Source organism: Pogona vitticeps, chromosome 2 (genome assembly GCF_051106095.1).
Source record: "Pogona vitticeps strain Pit_001003342236 chromosome 2, PviZW2.1, whole genome shotgun sequence".
Classification (NCBI taxonomy): domain Eukaryota; kingdom Metazoa; phylum Chordata; class Lepidosauria; order Squamata; family Agamidae; genus Pogona; species Pogona vitticeps.
Window position 1 is genome coordinate 170,219,202 of NC_135784.1, and position 20,214 is coordinate 170,239,415.

General features: G+C 46.0%; 1 protein-coding gene and 1 long non-coding RNA gene across 2 annotated transcripts in view; one reads left to right on the top strand and one right to left on the bottom strand.

Annotated features, from left to right (window-relative positions):
- The window catches only part of NXPH4 (neurexophilin 4), a 122,265-nt gene extending 120,778 nt beyond the window's left edge, over positions 1–1,487 (bottom strand). The window contains exon 1 of the mRNA XM_020778686.3: positions 997–1,487. Coding sequence (XP_020634345.3) covers positions 997–1,053 — 57 coding nt within the window. The 5' untranslated portion in view covers positions 1,054–1,487. The remainder of the gene's footprint in view (positions 1–996) is intronic.
- Positions 1,488–1,636: 149 nt separating this feature from the next.
- On the top strand, positions 1,637–6,120 carry LOC144586447 (uncharacterized). Its single transcript, XR_013541285.1, has 2 exons — positions 1,637–2,001; positions 3,350–6,120. It is a non-coding gene; the product is annotated as an uncharacterized LOC144586447 (long non-coding RNA).
- Positions 6,121–20,214: the final 14,094 nt, after the last annotated feature.

A 20,214-nucleotide genomic window follows, 5' to 3' on the forward strand; every position in this document is an offset into this window, starting at 1 on the left:
CACAGAAATCCATACAGGGCGCGGGGGGGGGGAGAGAGAGTAGGCGCGCTAACATTACATTCGCCGGCTTGCAGACGGCTGCGTCGCTTCTATAGGCTTTCCCGGAATGTCCAGGCAGATACATACATACATGCATAGTGTACACGCGCCCGCGCGCGCAGGCTGAACCAAGTGTTCCCAACCGTGTGAGGTAACGTCTGAGCGCGAAGCAGGAAGGTCGCAGCACCCGGTGAGCCCGAGGAAGCTTTTCGACGGCGGCGGTTTCAGCGTTGGGCCATTCTCCCCCCCCCCCCCGCGGAGGCGAGCGCAGAGCGGGCGCGACTCCACCCGGAGTGACACCTCGCCCTCAGCCCCCGCCTCCCCGCCTGCAGGCGAAGAAGGGGACCCGAAGCGGGGGGAGCCCGACGGCTGTGTTTACACGATTCATGCCTCACGCCTCTCTCCGCCCGCCAGACGGGTCGCCACCGCCAGGGCGAGGTGTCTCGACTGCTGCTCCAGAGAACGCCTTCCAGCCCCCCACCTACCCCCCACGGCCCACCTCGTGTGCCTCTGCCCCAGCCAAGAAATCGGGATCCCACTCGCAGCCGCCCCTCCGACCAGACCCGGCATCACGGTTCGCCCCTTTGCCCCTGGCGGGAAAGCAGCCGTCCGCGCTAAGTTTGGAGACACGCGTTAAAGTCTGGCCACGTTCCGTTCCAGCCGAGCGTAATAAAAACCCAAAGCCAAAGCCGGGTTCAAGTTGGGAGTTTGGGATGTCTGGGGGGTCTGTGGGGGAGAGAAAGAAGGCAAGCGTCCCCAATGGAGCCCGTAGTAGTAAAAGCCGCCCGGGTGGCTCCCTTCCTTTCTGATCGGGCTAAACAGCCCCCTCGGTTCCTTTGGGGTCCAGCTTTCCGGCTCCGTGGCGCCAAAGACCGTCTCCCGGCACCCCAACTTTCCTTCCATCTCTTGCCCCCGCCGCCGCACCCCTTCCCACCACGGGGCAGGTCTCCGCCTTACCTGGTGCAGGAGGAGCCACTGGCCGAGGAGGAAAGGGACCCAGGCGAGGACCTTCATGGTTCAAGGCAAAAAGCTGCCCCCAGCATTGAGAGCGCGGAGGGGCGAGGGGAAGATCAGGGAGAGGGCAAGGGGCGCTGGAAACGGGAGGAGCCCAAAAGGAGCATGGAAAGAAGCAGGAAGGAAGGAAGGAAGGCGGCAGAATCCTCTCGGGCTGAGAAGCGGGAAGCTAAAGAAGCTGGAGCAAGGAGGAGCAGCAGCAGGTCCCCGGCGCCGCGATCGGAGCTGCACTGAGAATTGCGCGCCAAGAAAGCGAGGGAGAGGAAGGAAGAAAGTTGACTCTGCACTTGATGAGAGGAAAAACAGGGATGGCGGGAGGGCGGAACACAGACGGCTGTGGTGAGGTGCAGGAGCCCTGCCCAAGAAGCTGGAGGGGGGGAGAGACGGGGTGGGCTTCCTTAACTCCCCAGTTCACCAATCCCAGTCTGCCCACCCCGCGCGCCACGGGAGGATGGCGGTCCTCTTCCTACACCCCTCCTCCTCTTGAAGAAAAAATTGGTTTGGGAAGAGCTGAGGGAGGGGGAAGGAGTTTCTGGCTCTCATTCGCCCCCCTGCCCCCCCCCCCCGTTATTCTAAAACAAGAGGTAATAAAATGTGGCTGAAGAACTCAGGGCGTGGCGAGCAGCTTTTGGAAGATGGCAAGGAGAGTTTCTTCACAGAGGAAGGTGGGGTGGGGGGAGGCTGGTTTTGAACTTCTCGTCTGAAGACCGGGTGGGCTCAAGACTTGCGTGACTTATGTCTCCCCCCCCCCTCCGCAATCCTTTTATTTTAATAGATCTGCTCCAGATGCATAAGCACGCGCAAGATCGCAGGGTGCACGACGTTAAATCTTTCATCTTGGCGTGAGCCAGGCGAGATGTGTTAAAAGAAAGAGACCTCGCGGCGGGGCCAGTGGCATTCAGAAGGAGTCTGAGCTGCGTTCTCAGTCTTAGGGGTCAGCAGGAGGTGGTAAGTATTTATTCTGTTTCTTTCAAAGCTTTCTCTCCTGTCTCTTCGGCATTAGGGACCTCAAAGTAGTTTGCGTGGTAGAAGTGGGTGGGTATCACAAGCGGACCTCCCACTTGGGCAACTGATGGGGCCAGGCTCAGCAGAAGCTAGCCCTTCGTGGCACCCAGGGCAAAGAGCACCATCTGCCACTCACCCGGCCACCAGAGGGAGGCCCAACCCACGAAAAAGGAAGAGGAGAAGAATGTGGGGTCTGCCTATAAGAAAGTCTATTCTTTCAGAACAAGTGGGGGTGCTGAACAGGGCCATCTATTTTCCCAACAGTCCCCAGTAGATTCACCTCTAGATTTTGGTGCTGTGGGCAAAACTCCGGTTTCGCCACCCTGCTTATAGCCCTGAAGCCAGTACCTGCTAGGCTTCAGTAAAGGTGGTTTTATTTTACTTTCCGAAAAGAAGATCATACCGTTAGACTATTCTCTACCACTGCCACCTTTGTGCAGCACCTACTCCATTTTCAGCTCCTTTGGAAACAACACTGGCTGAAACCCTGGCATATATGAAACAGGCTGATAGCCACAAGCGAGGGTGCTAGCCACCCTGAGCAGCTTTTTGACCTTACCTCTCGGAGCAGCAATAGACTCTACTCTTGCTATCATGACATTGTGAAGCTGTCTTGCACACATACTTACTTCCTCATGCAGAATATGGAGCCTAGTCCATATTGTATTTAGAAAGTGCTGCCCAACCATGATGGCAACTCTCTTTATACCCAAGCCATCGGAGCTCAAATGTTTGAACCACGAGTTTGACATTAAATGAACGTACAGAAAATCATTTCTACAATATGCCTCAATAAGTGTGTTCTTGAAAGTGCCACAAGACTTCCCATTGAAGGAAGTAGTACCTGTGAGCATGTGCAGAGTTTATTTCACTCATCACCACTGAGAAATCTTACACCACTAGGATTTGGAGAGGATGTTTTCACTGCCAAGTCCACTTCCTGGAAAGTGTGGACCCCAGCACTGAGCATGGCACCGATAACTACAGAGACACACCTGGACCAACTCAAGAATCCCCCCCCCAAAGATACATCAGTTTTATATTCTCAGGCATATAAGTATACCTGCTCAGAGGCAGATGCTTTCCCATCTAAAGGAGGATCCCTCCAAAGTCCTATTCGGCCTTCAGTGCCTACTCCCGATCTGACACAAAGAAACACCCTCTTGTGTATGCGGAAGATGCCCTTAGAGACTCTGTCTGCCGCCTCCTATACTGGCAGTAATTCTTTCTTTCATTTCAGCAAAACTACGTATTCAAGTGTTATTTTTCTTCTCTTTCTTTCCCCTTGAAGGCTGACTGGCCTCTGCCTGGTCTGTACGGAGCAGGCGAGAGGGAAGAGAACTATTAAGGGAGAGGAAGCATTCAAAAAAGAGGTGGTGAAGGAAGAAAGCAGTCTATATACCTCAAGCAAGATGGAAGAAAACAATCTATATACCTCAAGTAAAGCTGCCCCTTGAATGTCCGCACCAGCTGGTCACAGCCCTTTAACCAGCCACTTGCTTATTGGCAGCTGGCACAGAGCACTCTCCTTCCACCTGCCTCAGATTCGTGTCCCCCCTCGGCTGTGCTGTTCTTGGGGTGAACGTGGGGCAATCTGCCTCTTTGCCCCTGAACCTCCTCCGCACAGGGTTCTTATGGGGATGAAGTGCACAGGGGGAAAAGCTACGCACGCTACCTTCAGGTCCACTGCAAGAAAAGCAGATTGTGAATGTAGCTTGACTAAATAGAGTGTGCTGCTTATTTCCATACAGGGGCAGTTTCTGAAATTAGAAGATTATGGGGCTAGTTTCTGCTGTGGGAAATTGCTAAAAAGGCATGGAATGAAAGAAAGGATGCACCTGGGGATCATGTCTAATGATGCCGGGTGCACAGGTTTTATTCAGTGCTCCTGTGAACAAGTCCCGTTGGACCTATTCATGCCATAATAATAATTAAAACAAAACAGTATAATGTGCCATCAAGCCAGTTCTGACGTCTGGTGACCCTTTTCAAGGTTTTCCAGGTAGCGAATACTCAGAAATAGTAGGCCATTCCCTTCTTCTGGGCCGAGGGCTTGCCCAAGACCACACAGACTGGCTTTCCCTCCCAGGAGGCACAGTGGAGAATTGAATTCCCAACCTCTGGCTCTGCAGCCAGAAACCTCAGTCACTGAGCTATCCAGCCAGCTTTTTTTTTTTATTTATACCATATAGCGGGGAAGTGGGGGAGTGAAGCCTAAGCAAAAAAATCTTGCCATTGTTCATGAATATCCCACAGAGAACATCCACTTTTTGGGTCTCTTACCAACCCAGCCAGCAAAACATGTCCCCCTGAGTTGGATGCACTGTTTCCCTTGAAATGTTGCAGGAACCTCTGCTCAGACCACAGGCCGGCCACCCCATAGTCTAAACCACTGATTCTTAACCTTTGTTACTCAGATGTTTTTGGACTGCAACTCCCAGAAGCCTTCACCACCAGCTCTGCTGGCTGGGGTTTCTGGGAGTTGCAGTTCAAATACACCTGAGTAACAAAGGTTAAGAACCACTGGTCTAAACAGACTGGTCCTGTGTTATTAAATGCTAGATTGGTCCCAAGCAAAACTGTTTATCAACTGAGAAGGCTAACCTGGTCAATGTTAATGAGATTTGGAGGAAGACACAGGGTAGGTTATTCTCTACAGCTGTGGCCTCCTAAATATTAACAACAACGCCTGTTGCATTCAAGAGTCAGTGGAAGTAAAATTCCTTTCCACCATAGTTCCAAAAAAATGTCAGTAGGGAAGGACCTTTTTATTTTCCTTCATGTTTTCCACCTTTAAAAATCTCATCAGATAGTTAGGTTTTACTTGAGAGTTTTATTTCATTGACTTATTTTCCATACTGCTTGGTTTTTAAATTTTTTATTAATACCATTTTTCCATTTTAAAAAAAGACTATTATTGATGCATTTTAACCTTTTATAAGCTTTGTGGGGCTGCTCAGAGAACCTTATTACTGAGTATCATTGTTAATATTATAAATAAAATACTATGCCAGATTCTAGTATCCTTATGAATTTCCTTGTCTGGAAGCAAGGTAGCACATCTGAAACTAAATGGTGGCACCCTTAACCCTGGGGCTGGGACATCTTTCGGACTCTGAACGTTTTGGACTTTAATTACTAGACACCCTAGCCAGCATGGCTAGGAATCAAGGAATATAAGAGTTGTATTTCAAAATACATCTACAAGGCAAAAGATTTCCCCATCCTGTTGAACTCTGTAGGACTAAATTGGCCCAAATCCAAATGTCCTCCATCTGCTTCCAAAACAAATTGCTTGCCAGACTTTGCAATGTTTTTTGGAAAGTTTGATCAAAACTGAGTGCAGGGAGGGCATGTAAGGATCAGGAGGGGCAAGTATCTCGTAGTAATCAGGACTCCACATAATTGCTCCTCAGAAGCACATACCGCTCTGGTTTGGCTTCCTTGTACCATCCATACTGTCCATGCGTGACTGTTGTTATATAGGCAGCTTGGTGCGCCTTTGCCTGCTAGGTCAGCGTGTCAGAGGTCTTTTTGCTTATGAAAAAGAGAGTAAAGTCAGAAAAGGGGTGGATCTGTTCCATGTTGATTGGGTTGCTTTATTTCTCTTGAGGCATTTCAGGAAACTTGGCACAACAGCTGCTCTACTGTTTGGAATTTTAACCCTGGATTTGTCCAAGACTGAACCTTGCTGAATTTTGATCACACCATGATATGAAACTCCGAACAGTCTGCAAAGTCCTTTTGTGCTGCATCTTTAAATATGGTGAATTGAATTCTGGGATACTATCCAAGAATGTGACTGGGAAGGAGAGTCTAGATTGTAAAACACGGGTCCTATATAAAATAATATTTAAAAAATAATAATTTTAAAAATGATTGTGTTCTGTATTTGGCAAGATTGTGCTTCTGTCCTGCCATGTGCAAAATATAACATTTAAACAATGTTTTATTCACTCAGGCCTCAGCTTTTCTTGCTCTACAGGTTAGCTTTCCCTCAGTCTCGTAGCAGAGATCGAAGAATATAAATATGATCAAAAACATGAAACACTTATGTCCAAAGCTGTATGGTAGCTAAGGATGAGATGCTGAGCTCAGAAAATGCCTTAGTTCAGTGGAAGAACAGATGATTTGCATACAGAAGATTTCTGTTCTCCAGCCTCACCACTTAAAAGATAACACTGCTGAGAAATAATTTTTCCACTTATGACTGTGGAGCAGCCAATGAGAATAGGCCTTCTGGACTGAGCCTAGAGAAGTTATTTTTAAAAGGAACTTAACTCCCAGGATTGCTCAACTATCATAGCCAGTGGTCATGCAAAGTGCTTCTGAGAGCTGTAGGTCTGCCCAAAACGAGTAACTGTCCAGCTGAGAAACAGATTAGTAGCTTGTCGTGATTCTGAACTTTTGCAATCCTGCCTGAAAGCTCAAATCACTTTATATTAATTCTTAATAGCAAGCCTTACAACTAGGTGTAGCTCATGGACTGGGACACAGGGCGGGGTGGGGGGGCCTGACCCAAAATTTCACAGGAGGGACACAAGCTGCCCTCATTTACAAGCACTTTCTTATCTGGGCCATATTATCACTACTTGCACCAAAATGTTCAGTGGATTGGTGGGACCAGGACAAGAACCGAAACATTAAAAAATGAGAGAGACACGTCCGTCTCAGCCTTTCCTTGAGAACTGTTGAAATACAAAGGAGTTGAGCAAAAGTTCCTTTATTATCATGAGGCTGAGTAGGAAGGAGCTGAGCCCAGGAGTGGCCTGTCTAAAACCACCTGGAGAATTCACTGCTGAGGTAAATTTTGAGTCAGTGAACTGCCCTACCAACCTCGCAGCTCATTTACTTAATTACTACATTACATTCATCCCTGTGGAATTAAATTAATCCAAAGAACTAAACGAGGCAGGAACTTTAGATATGTTTCTGAGCAGGCTGGGTTCCTGCCTCAGATCCTATAAAATCCCCATTGTGGCTTCTTCTTCCCCTTAAACAATTTTTGGGAGCAGGAAGCCTGTGGGATTTAAATAAGTTGTGTGCTATGTGTGTTCCGCGCCATCAAATCAGAGCCAACTTATATTGCCACTAATAGGGCTTTCAAGGTAAGTGAGAAATTTGAGGAGTGGTTTTACCAGTTCCACACCCACAGTGAGTTTCCATGGCCAAGTGGGGATTCAAACCCTGTTTTCCAGAGTCCATCACTCTGTCCCCTACATCAGTGGTCCCCTAGCTTTTTTGCACCATGCACCAGTTTAGGGGATGTGCGTGCATGTGGGGGGCTGTGCGTGCATGCATGGGTGGGGCGTGCATGCAGGGGGCAGGACATCTGTCTCCGCAGCCCAGTCCTGTCAAGGCCATGGCCCAGTACCAGGCCGGGGGTTGGGGACCCCTGCCCTACATCACACTAGGAATCTAGGTAAAGGTCATACTCTTGTGATTATGGAAGGGTATTCCATTATTGAGGTCATCAGATTAGGTGTTATTTTGTATCCTGCTTATTCTGGTTATTTACCTTATTATTTCTGTGCCACCTTTCTCTTGTTGAGGGGACTCAGTGTGGCTCACCAGTGAATGAAAACCAGTTAAACGGAAAGGGTTAGATTTCAAGATTCCTTTCTTTCCTTGTTCTATAGAGTGTTTTTAATTGTGGGTTCTTCATCTCCACAATGGACTTGTATACATGAAGGGTGCCTTAAGACCATCCTCTGAAAAGAAGGGCACGTGGCCACGTCTAAGGTAGATGGCAGAAAAAGCTGGTCAAAGGATTTCACTGCCACAAGTACTTCTCCTCACTAGTACTAAGAAAGCAGTAATAATAAATAACTAATAATGTGTTGCCCTTTTCTAATCCCAAAATCAGCTTTCTGAGAGAACCATCTCATTATGCCCAACAGAGGGTGTTTTATAAGGACTGGATGATGAGCATTTTTGTTTTTGAAGCTGTCTTCCATCTCTGCCATCATTTCCTGCACAAACTTTTTACTTCTGGTGAGGAAATGATGTTGGGGGAGAATTGTGTTTCTCCAGTAAGGTTTGATAGCCATGCGATACAGATGTAGGATTTGCCACATGTTCACAATCAAAAGCAAGGCTTAGTATAATAATTTCCTTGGAGTGGATCCAGAATGAAGTGCATATCCCTTTGCTGACTAAAACAAAATTAGGTGCTTCTTCTCTCCATAGCAAGACCCTGCTCACAAATATTACGCAGAGAGCAGAGGGAGCCTGCTGGGTTGAATAGGTTTTGGTGAAGAGAGAAGGGAAGGATCCTTAGAGATCACATGGAGGCACCTTCAAGTAAGTGCAGTTTTTTTATTCAGAGTTGACAAGTGTTCACATTTTACCAGACCCCTTGTTTTATTTGCAAAACTGTTGTGGAATATGTACAGTGGACCCTCTACTTACGGAATTAATCCGTATTGGAACAGTGGCTGCAAATCGAAAAGTCTGTAGGTCGAATCTCCATTGACCTACAATGCATTGAAAACCGATTAATCCCATAACTGGCAGTTTTTATTCTATTTTTGTTCCATTTTGGGTTTTTTCTGGTCTGTAAGTCGATTCTCCGGCTGCAAGTCGAATCTAAATTTTGCGACCAGAGAAGTCTGTAACTCTAAAAGTCTGTAAGTCGAGCCGTCTGTAAGTCGAGGGTCCACTGTAGGTGATAATACCCATAAATGTAGTATTACAGTTGTTGCCCTTACCCCCAAAACTTCATACTCCCCTTCTGTATTTCTGGGTTTCTTCACCCACGCATTGGATGGACTCAGAGGTAACATTAAACCATAGTCTAGCATTATAAGAACACACTGTGCAGAGCTTGAACTGCTTCCCTTACTTCTTTACTTATAAGTGAAGGAGATATAAAGCTGCTGAGCATAGATTGTAACAAACCAGTTTCCATTTTGCTCTGTCTGTGAAACCATGGTTTGTGGAATCCATATTTAGTTCACAAACTAAGATACAAAACCACAAAAAAAAGACCCTGTAATCAGCTTAGTTTCACAATGAACTGCTTTGTACAAACTGCAGTTTCTCAAACTCAGATGAAATAGAAAAGGAAGGTTTGTGAGAGATTGTTCCTAGAGGTTTTACATATCCTTTTGTTGCATGTTTAGTAGAGGGGAGCATGTAAACCCAAGGTTTGTTCTGACACATTCTCATATGTGAAGCTATGATTTTGTGACACCTCTGAATTCATCTATTTATTTGAAATTTTATTTAACATATTTTTTACTTCAGCTATCTCCTTAAATAGGACCCAAGGTGGCTTACATGATTCAAAAACAGTATTTAAAAGCTAAATACAGGAAATCACAAAAACTAAAAAGGATCAAACAAATATCACTTTAAGAAATGGCGAACACAATCAACACAGAAATCAGATTCAAAGCAGTAAGGCACAACAATCCATTAAAAAAAACCAGTCAGGCGTCCATTCACTCAGGGAAAGCCTGCCTGGAGAGTTAGGTCTTCACCTGCTTGTGGAAGGACCACAAAGATGGGGCCAGCCTGGCCTCCTGTGGGAGGGAGTTCCAGAGTCTGGATGCAGCAACAGAGAAGGTCCCCAGATGTGATTAGACTGCAATTCCCATCAGCCCTGCCAGCATAATTATAGGGCAATGAAACGACAAAAATGTGTTGATAACCAACACACATTTGTAGTAAGTCTTTTTCACTTCCACAGCTATTGCTTCTAACAAAGAGTCCTGGGAGTTGTGTTTTCATTAGGTTGTTGAGGCTTTTGTTAGACATCTCAAGTCTTTCCCCTCACAGAACTGCATTCATTCCCAAGGTTTTCTGGGAAGAATAAAGGGCTTTTAAAATCTGAAGTGTACATTACTTCATAATACACAGTATCGGTGGGTAAGGCCCTGAATTGATCAGTTTTTTCCAGAATTATGTCTGTGAATTTTTTGTCATGTGTGTTGATATGCTACTTCAGGTGTGGTTTTGGAATGAATGCCTCAAAATTCTGCTGTACTGGCTAAGTTTATTGTAACACACTTTCTGCTCTACACTCATGGGGAAAACATGGTCAGTGAGAGGTGTTCTTGTTGCTATATCCACATACTTCCAGTGGCAAATTTTGTGATAAGAGTGGGTGGATCTTCCAGGCTAAACATACTAGAGGTGTATTCTGTGTCTATTTTGGGTCCTAGAGAAAATGATAGGGTGGGTACAATGTACACAAAGGCTTCACAAAACAATATGGAGATGCATTGTGTTGTTGTGCATTGTCCACTCAGTGCTGAAGACAGGGTGCATGGCCAAGTTCACACCTGCCAGACTCCCTTCTGAAGCTCCTTCCGGGCCGGGGGGGGCAGTGCAATTCAGTGTGACAGCTGGAGGTGGGTGACGATGAATCTCAGCTTGGGGACAAGCTGCTGATGGAACTGCAGACAAGAATCATAACGGACATCTCTTCCCTGGAAGGAGCAGTGTCAAATTGGGTGTGACAGATGGGAAAGGAGCTAGCAGGATGAAATTATTGCAGAGAATGGAGTGGGTGGGTGGGGAGAAAAAGCGAAGGAAGAAAGTCCATTGTCACCCATGAGAGCTCAGAAACAGTTATAAGATGAGCACAGGCCAGCCTATATAGTCCCACTTGGGATGGTGAAAACATAGGGGACTTCCAATTATGTTGAAGCATAGATTAAGATGGCTGTGTAATGCTCAAGGCAAAATTAACCACACATGTCCCTCACATTGGCAAGAATCTGGAGTATGCGGCTATTTCGTTCATTACAAAGAGGGACATTTTATAGGTTACTAAGTGTACACTAAGGAGAGGCAGGTATTTGATGCCTAATGGCCCAGCCTATATTCGTGTCTGGTTGTCTTGTAGAGCTGGATTGTACTGTTAGGCAGAGACAAACAGGGATTAGATTTTGCAGGTTACAAGACGCCAAAATGGCTATTCACTTAAAATTCTATTATTACATTTTTAATTGCCTGGAAGAGATATTTGTGATATTTTTTTCTCTTTCACCTGTCAAAATAACTTGAAATAAAAGAGAGCTGTGTAGTCATGGCACAACGCAAATGTAGACCACTAAGTGCTAGCTTTCGTGGCTTCATCTAGGCCTGCACTAGTCTTGTCACTAGTGCAAAGAACTTACGAGTCCCAAAAATTCATGGCAGATGGGTTTTGCCAGGCATTTTTCTTAGATGAAAGTTACGAAAGATGCAGGCTGCATTGGTGGTTTTAAAGCTGCAGCCGAGGAAGCTGCTGATTAGATAAAAAAACCAGTTCTTCAGACAAAAAGGCTTAGGTGTTAGGCGTTCATTTTCCTGTTTGGCCTTCCTTTGAAAGGACAAGCTTGACTTTGTGGGATGGTGGTGGAAGGATGGAACGGAGGACCAGATGAAGGCATTGTGCTGCCTGGTTAGGCAAGTTAGTCTGTCACAAGACAAAAAAACCCACAAGCACCTTTCCCCCATCTCTGGTAGCAGCAGCAGCAGCAGCAGCAGTAGTAGTAGTAGTCATAATAATAATAATAATAATAATAATAATAATAATAATAATAATAATAATAATAATAATAATAATAATAATAATACTGTACAGATACTGTACAAGTTTTAACCAAAAACCTAAGTGTCTGTTAAATAGTGAGGCAGTATGTATGCTCCATGTTCATGACATCTAGCTTTTTCTGCCTAAGACAGCTGCCTCCTTGACTCGAGTGGTCTTCTGGTCTTGGGAGCAGGAGCTTCTTGGTGCTTTATTTCAGACAGCAAAAGGCCTGGCCCCCTGCTCTAACCATGTCCTTTCTCTCGATCAACAAATAGAAAACGACCTTCCTCGCACAAGTGCAAGACATGCTGCAATGGGCATTGCGATGGCCTTTTCTCAATCTGGTTTTCCTCATCCCAAGAACAATCACATGCACCTTGGCTCTTGGGTGGTCGTCTATTTGCTTCCGCCTCATGGTACCTCTTTAATTTTCAGTTCTCCTCACCGTAGCCTTCATGCTTGTCTGGAGCCCCCATTAATACCTTGCCAGAGCTTTCCCTGTTGTCTTTGAAAAGTAACAAACACCTATATTAAATGGATCTATAGCATCTGCAAGCCTCAGCTCTATTTTCATCTCAGCTCTTTGTTCACTTATCAGGTTCTGTAAATCTTTTCCAAAGGGTTTATTAAAAATGAAAAAAAAGAGGGGCCACTCCACTCCCTCTGCAACACCCCCCCCCCCAATGTTCCCTTTTTTCATCTTTTTGGACGCTTCTCACAATCCTTTTCCTTTGACAGTGTTTTCAGCTGCTTAATAACATATGAAGATACTTAAGCCTCCTTGCATATTCCTGAGATTTCAGGCAAGGAAGCGCAACACCTGACAGGAGCAGTTCATTACCACCCAAGTACAGCCGCCCCAGTACAGCTGAGTTGGAAGAAGGCAGAGGTGGGAACTGAAGTGCTAGACTGGAAATTTAACCTCACCTCCTTCTGGTGTGGTTCTGATTCATTTTTAGCTGGAGTGGCAGACCGGGGAGCAGCCTATCTTTGCTCTCCCAGCAGGATCAAGCGTTTGGAGCTGACGTGGACACTGATTTGAGAGAGACTGTAGCCTCAGTGCTGGACATCAGACGTTGGCCTGTATATAGACTGAAAGGGGATTCGGGTGATAGGGGGAACTGCTGTAAAGCTCAGGTAGACATGGGAGCTTTGTCTTCGTATCATGAGGGACACGAATACAAAGCTCTCGTGTCTGCTCAGGAAACTGCCCCAGGCCCTTGCGGAGGCAGATGAACCAATGCAAGCAGATTCCTTTTTTCAGAAAGAAAGAACATTTGCTGTGCTTCGCTTCTCAGGTTTGGGTTGAGCACTGGGAAGCCTGTCCCACATGAGGTCCACCTTGTCCATCCTGCCCTATGGTCTACTCTCCTCCTCCTTCCCAGTTACTTTGTAGTGGGCAGCTACCAGGGATGGGTCCAGAAGACACTTTGCCCAGACCGGTGGATCACATGGTCTCGATAGTGTGTCATTTGTTTGTAGGAGCACTTGATCATATGAGTCTGCATATGATATGTGATGTGAAACAGTGCAAAAATAACAGACTTGCCATGCCCGATAGAAGAAATACGCCTGAAGAGACACAGTTCAAAGCATCGTGGGTTCTGTTATAGCAAGTGGTGGATTGGAACTGTTGTGTAGGGCACTGGTCCCCAACCTTGGGCCTCCAGATGTTCTTGGACTGCAACTCCCAGAAGCCTTCACCACCACCTCTGCTGTCCAGGATTTCTGGGAGTTGAAGTCCAAGAACATCTGGAGGCCCAAGGTTGGGGACCACTGGTAGGGGACAGGGTTTCTGTGACCTGTACTGGGAATTGGAAAATGGTGGTGGAAGGACCCTGTTATTTAAGGGAACAGAGTCTAAACAACCACTTACTTGGTCTCTTGTTCTACAAATGGCTGGACGCTACTCATGAAGAAATTATTCCTGATCGCATTCTCTGGTGAGCCACTAGGGTAGCCAGAGCCATTATTTTGTGCATAAGGCTGATGGGAGTCGCAATCCAAAGGCAACGTGTACGATTATGCCCCTTCCCATTCCAAGGACAACAGCCCAATAGACTCGTGGTTGACTTTTTCTTCTACACTGGCAAGTGGGGGGAACATGGGGTCTGGAAGTAGCTGCTAGGCATTTATTAGTAGGGCAAAGGCTCAGACATGTTACTTTTCCAAGCTCTGAGTAGGGCTTGCCTTCTGTGTCATGACACAACCAATAATCTCTGGCCAATTGTTCTGTTAACCCTCAGAGAACAGAAAACAATATAAATAAATAAAACACTTATAAAATTAAATAAAAACAGTAGCTCAATTCCTAGTGCTAGTATAGCATAAATGAGATTAAATTGCTGTTAGCTACAAAGTCAGTGTAGACATTATTTGTTGCATACTGGATTGTATGAGTTGGTATTGTCTGTGAAAGATTCTACACCAGTGTCATTTTCCACTATCACCACTGCCCAGTAACTGCTTGCCAGAGGTTTCTCTGCCACTATCACCATTTGAATTACAGTATCAATTCCTCTGATGTGACTGTCCATTCTGAAGACAGTGGATGATTCTTAGTCTGCTTTCTCTGCTTTGGGGACTTTGTAGGACTCTAGACTTGCAGTGGAGCCTAATGACATTGCTCTCAGCTTCCCTGACATGCTCAAACCCCCTGACCATATTCAGATGTGCAGCCAAGAGGGGCAGGCAAGAAAGGAGGAAGACCGAGTATGAGTTGAGTTGAAAGGCAACAACACACTTGAGTTTCCAAGAGATGAGCAGGGCTACCAATTACAGGATATTTTGGAGATCACTCATTTATAGGACTGATATAAGTCAGGGGTGACGTGACAATACACACCACCATCAACACGGGATAGGACAAACGGCCCAGACCCTTTTGGGCAGTGTCCGGGCACTCTTGGGCAATGGGCAGAGGTCAGACAGAAAGCTAGGTCTGCTGATTGAGCGTCCAGTGTCCTGCCTCCGATCCAGTTATGGTTGTACAATAAAGGTGGAAGAACGGCTCCTTAAATTGTCAGCAAGCGAAAACACAAAGTGGGGAAAAAAGCAGATTATTTTGTGCCATTATGAGGGATTTGATAGCGATGGAATCAGGAAATTTTACAGGGTGGGGAGAGAAGCAGGAAAATATGCTAATCTTGCAAATCAGACTACAGTACTATTGAAAGGACAGACACAAGGTCTGGTTTCAACTCAGCTCAGCTGCTGGAGTTTTCTGGAGGCACATAACAGGTGTGTGGGAAGGAAACAGGGTAGACCTGTGGAAAATAATGGCTCAAAACAACAAATAGCCTTGTAGCATCTTAAACATTTTAGTGCGGCATTCCACTGAATAGTTGGGTAACTATCATCAACCAGTAAGATTGTCTGGCTCTCTGGTTTTGAAGATATGTTATAAATTCCCAGTCAGCTTCACTGGTAGCTGTGTAACTGCTGGATAGCTCAGTGGTTTAGGCTTCTGGCTGCAGAGCCAGAGGTTGGGAGTTTGATTCCCCCGCTGTGCCTCCTTGACAAGAAGGTCCTGGACTCAAAGATCTGTGGGGTCCCTTCAAGCACTGCAGTTCTGTGATGGTTCACCTTTGGCACCAGGCTGTTTTTTTTGTAACTTGCTACTAGTGCTGTGCAGCGCCCCCATGTCAAGGTCACCTTTTGAGGAGTGACAGGGTACCATTCCATATTAATACCAGATGCTGCTGCCTGATCCATCATGTATTGATTTTTAATGCCCTGCCGAGAAACAATTTGCTCTTCAGAGTGGCAGGAGCTTCTAAGAGCAAGGTGTGTGTTGAGATGCGCAGCCTGCTCAGGAAGGAAAGAGTCCAGGCGAGACAAACGACCTGTGGGACGGGCGACGCCCCTCTGAGCCTTGGTGAGCCATCCATCCACCACCCCACTGACAGGACCCGCGTCCCCTTTGCCCTTGTCTTTCCTGACTCCAGGCCAGGAAGTTACAAAAAAGCAGCGAGGAAGAACCCTCTTCTTTTGCCCGTTGGTCAGAGCTTTTAGGCTTCTTGCCAGACTTACTACAGGCCATGACAGTGGCTCACGAGCTTCAGCCAGTCCCCACCTTGCAGTATTAGGTGGCTTTGGGGACAGGGCGATCTCTCCTTTCTCCATCTCTGGGTGTTACTTAGTCATGACGTATGGGGGGCGAGTATCATTTTCAGGTGGGAAACTATGAAGCGAGCTCTTTTTCTCATAAGATTCTCAAGTCCCTTTTACCTCAGTGAAAGCAGCCTGGTAGTCCCCCTTGGGCTTGACAAGGAGCAAGTACTTTTTTGAGGTCGGAAAGTACAATATTTCTTGGTTTTCATTTGTCTGTTGATAGGTTCCACTGTACTTAATGGAACCTATTTCTGAAAATGCATACCTAGAATGGCTTTGACAGATGTTTTATGTCAGCAGATGCTTTAATCAAGACAGTCCAACTGCAACTGGACTGATTCTGTGGTGTCCCTCAATGACTTCCCTCTGCCCTCACAATCCTTCTAGTTTTGGACAAGAAAGGGCTACCCACTCACCCAGATATCTGAAGGCAGCAAAAGCTTTCTCTTTGCATAAAAATGGCTCCTTTGGAGGGACTCTGAGCCACCTCAGAGCCAGAATGTGCCCTTTCCTACGTACGTACGTATGTACATACATACATTCTGAAACACCAGTGGAAATCACATGGTGCTATTTGGGACTCATGTGCTTCTTGAAGACATGCATATACAATACAGTATATCAGTTAGATTAAGCATTTATCAAAGAGGGAAAGATGCACATGACAAGGACGAGATGTGGTTAAGTTCTAAAACTTGAGGAGCCAGCAGTGCTAAGTCCAGGATTCGGTGCATGTGTGAGAGAGATGGCTTGTGAAAAACATCCCTGCTAGGCCCCTTTTGCCCAGAAAAAGGCCGGCGTGCAGACTGAGGCCTAGCCTGCAACTGTAGAGATAGTGGAATCCTGAGACAGTAGCCAACTATACAACTTTGCATTTAATCATTTAATGTGGGAGATACTATTTTAGAATGTTAAAAAAGAGAGAGAGGCTACAACTGATAGGTAACATTAACACGTGGGGCAGGGGAAAACAAATATTTTATTCCAGTCTATCATGTTCTGTGAGAGACTTTTCACTTTACGCCTTTTTGTCCCAGTAATTTCCGCCATGGGCAATCTGTCTGGTCATTCAGTTTTGCCACCTTATGCAGACCTGCCCTGAGAATGATCCCCTCCCCCCTCCAGGGTAGCCTCTGTAGTTGGCGGTAGTGGCAGAACACAGCAATAGGTCACACCAGTTTAGCAACCCCAGCAAATGCCTAACCCTTGCCCTCAAATACAAAGGCTATGCCTGCTGTCTGCTTTAAAAGGAAGCTCTCACTCCAATTTGCCATGTGCCTTAACAGACTCCTTTCTTTAGCTATCACCTCATGAAAATTGAAAACTGGTGTGTTGGAAATCCAGTCACATGAGCTTGTGTGAAAACATTTTGTCTATCAGAGACACTTTTTGTAATGTCTAGATTCTGGAAGGTTTTTTTTTATGCAATGTGAGAAAAATGTGTCAGACTGAAAGTTGTGTGCACTAAGCTGGCTTCTTAGTCACCTGGGCTTCTCAATCTTGGCTTCCACAGGCTTCTTATCAGAAGCTACTGGTGCCATCTTGTGGATAATATGGAGATTTCAAAACCATCCTCTTGGCTTACAAAGCAGATGGATACACAAGAAAACTTTCCTATGCTAGAGTTTCCTTAGTTCCTGGTGATCGTCCATGTCTAATCATGCCCTGGCAAATGTACGATGCCTGCAACCTTGTTTTTGTTGTCGACAGGTATCTGGGTTGGGTTCAGCAGGCCTTTCTGCAGACTAGGGTCAGAAGTGTGGTAATCCAGAAGCAGACAAGGATTGCCCCAGGCTGAAAAAGCAGCTGGAGAATGCAGTTACTTTGTTTTAAATCTTTGAGTTCATAATCCAGCCATTATTAATTGAATCTGCCTCAGAGGGCTGAAATACTGAATTCCTTGATAAAAATTCAAACATACTATACAATGGAAGCAGGAGCTCAGAAGGAAACTCTCCCCACCTCTATGGTGTTATACATAGAATCATAGAACCATGAAGTTGGAAGAGGCCTATAAAGCCATTGAGTACCAGCCAGCCAGAGGCCCTTCATCCCATGTACCTCTTCCCCCAAGCCACCTCTCCTTATGCTTATTGTAAACAGGACACTAGTTGTACCCCACATTGGGTGTGGAGTACAGAGGAATTGATGGAGAGGAAACAAAGCTTTTTGATTCCTTACTGCCCTCACATTATGCACTGAGGCAAGAGCCCCAGCTGCCAGATGGTGAGGGCAACAGTGGCAGTCTCTCTCCTGGCCTGTCCCTTTTCTTGGGATGCCTTCATAGAGCATATTGACAGGTTACCCACCTGTAATTGTAGTTCTTTGAGTGGACCTCTGTGATTCACACTCTGGGTGATTCTTGCCTGTGCGGAGCCTCATTGGAAGATTCTAGAACTTCTGTGGTAGCAATGAACACCCGTATAAGTACCTTGGTGCCAAGTGTCCCCTTTCAGTTGTGTCACTTGCTGCTTAATAATAAGCAAACAATGGTGTGACAGAGGGGAGGACGGGCGGGATGTTTGACTCATGGAGATCCACTCGAAGAACTACAATTACAGGTGGGTAACCTGTCGTTCTTCTTCGTGGCCTCTGTGAATCATGCCCTGGGTAACTAGTAAGCTGTCTTACCCAGAGGCAGGGTGTCACGCCAAGATAGAGGCTAGAACAGCACGTCAAAATGCCGTGTTAGACTTCTGCCAGAGGTCGAGTCTATAATGACGGATAAACGTGGATGGCTGTGCCCAAGTGACAGAGGCGAAGATGTCTGGAAGAGGTACGCTTTGGAGAAAGGCTGTAGAGGCTGCCACTACCCTAATGGTGAGGGCGAACCACTCTAGGGGCTGGTTGTTGAGCAAGTTGATAAGCCAAATGAAAGGTGGAGGCGACCCATCTGGAGATAGATTGGGAAGTCACCTGACAGCCTTTTGTAAGTAGCTGATGGCTTATGAAGAGATGACTGTCTAAAAGGTTGGGTATGTTTGAGATAAAAAGCAAGAATTCTTCTGACATCCAACATATGGAGTATTTTTTCTTGCTTTGAAGAAGGTGACGGGAAAAAATGAAGGAAGGACAATTGGCTGGGAAAGATGAAACTGAGAGACAATTCTGGGGAGGAAAGAAATGTCCGTGAATAACTTAACCTTATCGGGAAAAATTGTAGCTAAGGATAGTCATAGCATAAAGCTGCCAATTTACTAGCTCGTTGAGCTGAGGTGATGGCTACGAGAAAGGCTGTTTTAAAGGTGAGGAGTCTTAAGTCAGTTAGTGACCACTGTGGAGAGGGAGGTCGAGTATTGGGGTAGATATGAGAGACACCTTTCAGAAAACGTTTCGTTGTTGGATGTTTGAAGAAGTTTGCTGCTGGAGAATTTGGAGGTTAGTACGAGATTATTGCTGAAAGGTAGATTCTCAAGGATGAGATAGAGAGGCCCTTGGATTTGATATGTAGGAGGACGTGGAGAACAGTGGAAATTGATGTATTGATGGAGGATGATGAGGAATATTTGGTAAAGGATTGACATTTCTTCCATTTGTACCAGTAGGCTTTCCTTGTGAATAATTTTTTGGCATGATGAAGAACGTTCATTAACGAGGGAGAATCCTCCACGCTGCCAGGTGCAGCACAGGTAAGTCCGGGTGTAGGACTTGGAAGTTGTTCTATGTGAGAAGGTGTGGCAGGTGGGGGAAATGGTAGATGTCTGACGAGAAACTGCGGAGAACTGGGAACCAAGCCCGTCTTAGGGGCTATAATGATGGCATTGGCTTTGTCTTGTTGTACACGGAAGACAAGTTTGTGGAGGAGAGGGAATGGTGGAAAAAGGTAGGTAAGAGTCTTCGGCCAACGGCCGTCAAACTGTCTCCCTGGAAATGTTTCCCTATTCCTGCTCGGGAGCAATACAGTTGGCATTTCCGATTCGCTTGGGCAAAGAGATTGAGAGTCGGTTTGGGAAGTGGCCCTAGAGGGAGATTGGGCCATTTGAACTGGTTGTAAGGATTGTTCCCAAAGTCGAAGTTTTAGCCTCAAGAGGCAAGATTGAAGCACTCTGTGCTTAAAATATTTGCAGTGGGTACAGGAGGAAGTTTGATGTTGTTCTCCCAAACAGAAAAGGCATTTAGTGTGTCTGTCGGAAAGTGGGATCTTATTATCACAGATAACGCAGTGCTTAAACGGGCCCAAAGGGGCCATGGAGAAAATAATTGAGGAGAAAAACCGATGATGGGTGTGTGTGTGCTGCGGCTGGAGGCCAAGTGAGGAGAAAAGAAAAATCTCTGATGATAGAAGAGTTTGATCTAATAGTTTAAAAGAAAAAGATTGATAACAGGAAGGAATCAAGAATAAGCTCCCTTTCTCTTTTACTCACAGAAGCAGAAATATGAGGCTCTCAATTCGGCAGTTGAAAAAAAACTGAAAGGGGACGCTTGGCGCCAAGGTACTCATGCGGGTGGGGAGGGGCATATTTTGTGTTCATTACTACCACAGCAGCTCTAGAATCTTCAGATGAGGCTCCACACAG